We start from the raw sequence: 2,943 nt of genomic DNA on the forward strand, positions 1-2,943 counted from the left end.
CCCCCCCTCTCCCACCTAAAATCCATATATAAATATCATTATTTTTCATTTTTCACATTTCAAAAACTTGAAACTCTCTCTCCCTTTATCTCTAAAACTCAAGAGACTCTCAAATATCACCTTCTTCAACCTTTTAACTCCAGCCAATTTCTTCATATTTCTCCATCAAAATAGCAAAGATTTTGAAGATATTGCATCATTCCCATCATCAATCAAGGTAACAACTTCATCTCCACTATTTTCTTGCAAACTTTGGGGGAAAACCTATTTTTCTTGCATTTTAAACTACCTTCTTCTAACCTCCGAAAATTATGAGTTTTAAGGAGAGATTACACACCAAAAACATGTAAAAATGTTCATATGATGGTGGTAATCTATGACCCCAACATTAGAACTCAAGAAAATAGGTAAAATCATGTTGCATGTGGGTTTGATTCCTAAAAAAATGGCATTTTAAGTGCTGACATATTTCATGCATGTGCATAAATCGTCCATTTCTTGCAAATAATATGTTCTAATGTCATGAATCTTCTTCTAAAAGTTCATTTATTGAGTTGGGGTTGTAATCCAATTGGTCTCACTCAAAAACATTGAGTTTTGACTCCCCAAATACTCAAAACAAGATGCGTGTGCATCTGGGAGTTTTTCAGTTGGTAAACCCTACTTTAAACAACCATAACTCTCTAAATAATTATCCAAAATCATTGATTTTTCTTCTGGAAGTTAATTTAATGAGTTACCTTTCAAATTCCACTGATTTCATTCAAAAATATGGTGATTTGAAGTTTCAACTACTCAAAACAAAAGGAGTATGCAATCTGTCCAAAACTGACAAATTTGTATATGCATGTTCTAATGACCATATCTCTTAAACACAATGAAAAAGGATGATTCTTCCTTTAAGAGTTAACTATATGAGTTATCTTCTGCATGCAAGTGGAATCACATGAAAATATGGAGTTTTGACCTCCAAACACMTAAAACACTTTAGGTGTGAAAACTGTGAAACCATCAGTAGGTAACTCCTACTTTGTGTGTTAATATCTCTTTTATTACTTGCTCTTAGTACATTATTCTTCTTCTAAAATATTCTTTTATGAGTTAGGGTTCATATGAACCTAGTTTCACTCAAAAATATGAAGTTATGAGACATTAACCAATTTATTAAAGTTAAGTGTGCAATCTGTCAACTAATGACAGATGGGTGCATGTAACTTTATGGTGCCATATCTTCCTCTTAACTCATCCAAAATGTACGCGTACTTGTTTGGGGCGGTAGGAGCTTTGGTGATGATGATAGGGATATTGATTAGGGTGTTAATGCGTTAGGGAACTCCCGTTATTTTGAAACTTTTGGGTGGATGATACCTTCTTTTGGGGATTGTAGCCTATATGTTTAAATTTAAGCAATTTAATATCTTTTGGGTTGTATTTTAAAACTTATGTTTGGTTTGCTTTGGCTATTTATGAAATTTATGCATGTTATCTATTTGTCGCATGTTGTTTTGGAATATATGTTTTCATGAATAATGTTAGATGTATGTTATAGGATACATATGATTTAGTAAGTAGATTTATTATGGCCATAGTAACATAAGTTGACCAAAACCCAATTTAAAATTGTGTTTTAGAACAATGCCTTCGAGAAGGGATGATTCCGAAGTTGCACGACTTGTATCCGAGCAACTCATGGCTGCACTTCCAAACATTGTTAGCCAAGTGGCAGCTGGCCTGAATAATAATCAAAACAACAATCAAGGATCGGGAAATAGAGAATGTACGTACAAATCCTTTAGAAGTTGTAATCCGAAGGAATTTCACGGGACTGAGGGAACCGTGGGATTACTGACTTGGTTAGATAGCATGGAGTATGTGCTCCATATTAGCGAATGTACCGAAGGGAAGAAAGTAGAGTTTGATGCATGTCTATTACAAGGACGAGTATTAACTTGGTGGAATACCCAAGTACAAACTCGGGGCCGAGAAGCCGCCAACGGTCTTACGTGGGAAGATTTTAAGAGAATGATGAAAGAAGAGTATTGTCCAAGGAGCGAGATCCAGAAACTGGAAGCAGAATTATGGAATCATGAAATGAGAGGAAATGATATAGACTCTTATACTGAACGTTTTCATGAATTGGCAAAAATGGTACCGCATCTAGTGACGCCTGAAAAGAATCGAGTTGATAGATATATTTGGGGATTATCTTCGGTGATACGCGGGGATGTTACTGCGGCAAACCCAAAAACCCTACAAGAGGCAGTAAGTTCGGCAACCAAGCTCACCAACAATGCTACTCGTTCGGGAATGTTTGTAAAAGATAAGGCTTCAGGGAAGAGAACGATGGAGGAACCTACACGAAGGCAGTCTGGGGGAAGAATGGGAAAGGCTCTGAAAATATCAGGAAACTATGGGATTCAGACTCAATCAGCAGAGAAGGAGAAAAGAACTTATCCAAGGTGTGAGAAGTGCAATAAGCAGCATGCCGGACGATGTATTATCTGTCAAAAATGCAACAAAGGAGGTCACTATGCCAAAGATTGCAGGAGCACAGGAAGGCGGGCATGTTTCGAGTGTGGAATCCCATATCATTTTCGGAATGCATGTCCACGATGGAACCAGAGACCGACACTAACCAAGCACGACCAGCTAACCAAGGAAATCAAGGAGGTCCGACAAGAGGCTGAGTGTTTGAGATTGGAGTTGAGGAAGCAAGGCAGAATCCAGATGTAGTTACAAGTATGTTTCTCTTAAAATTATCATTACGTATCTGTACTATTTGATTCTGGAGCGGATAGGAGTTTTGTGTCATTAGATTTTAGACCAAAAATAAATCTAAGACCTCAAAAGTTGAAAGAAGTATACATCATTGAATATGCCAACGGTCAAGAGTGTAAGGCCAAAGACGTAATAATGGATTGCACTTTAAACTTGACTAGTAGG

At 36.9% G+C, this 2,943-nt stretch overlaps 1 protein-coding gene across 1 annotated transcript; it reads left to right on the forward strand.

Annotated features, from left to right (window-relative positions):
* Positions 1-1,635: 1,635 nt before the first annotated feature.
* LOC112508955 lies at positions 1,636-2,733 on the forward strand. Its single transcript, XM_025113821.1, has one exon. It carries the CDS (start codon positions 1,636-1,638, stop codon positions 2,731-2,733), a length of 1,098 nt encoding a protein of 365 aa, XP_024969589.1.
* Positions 2,734-2,943: the final 210 nt, after the last annotated feature.

Source organism: Cynara cardunculus, assembly GCF_001531365.2.
Source record: "Cynara cardunculus var. scolymus isolate 2C chromosome LG 3, CcrdV1, whole genome shotgun sequence".
Taxonomy (NCBI): Eukaryota; Viridiplantae; Streptophyta; class Magnoliopsida; order Asterales; family Asteraceae; genus Cynara; species Cynara cardunculus.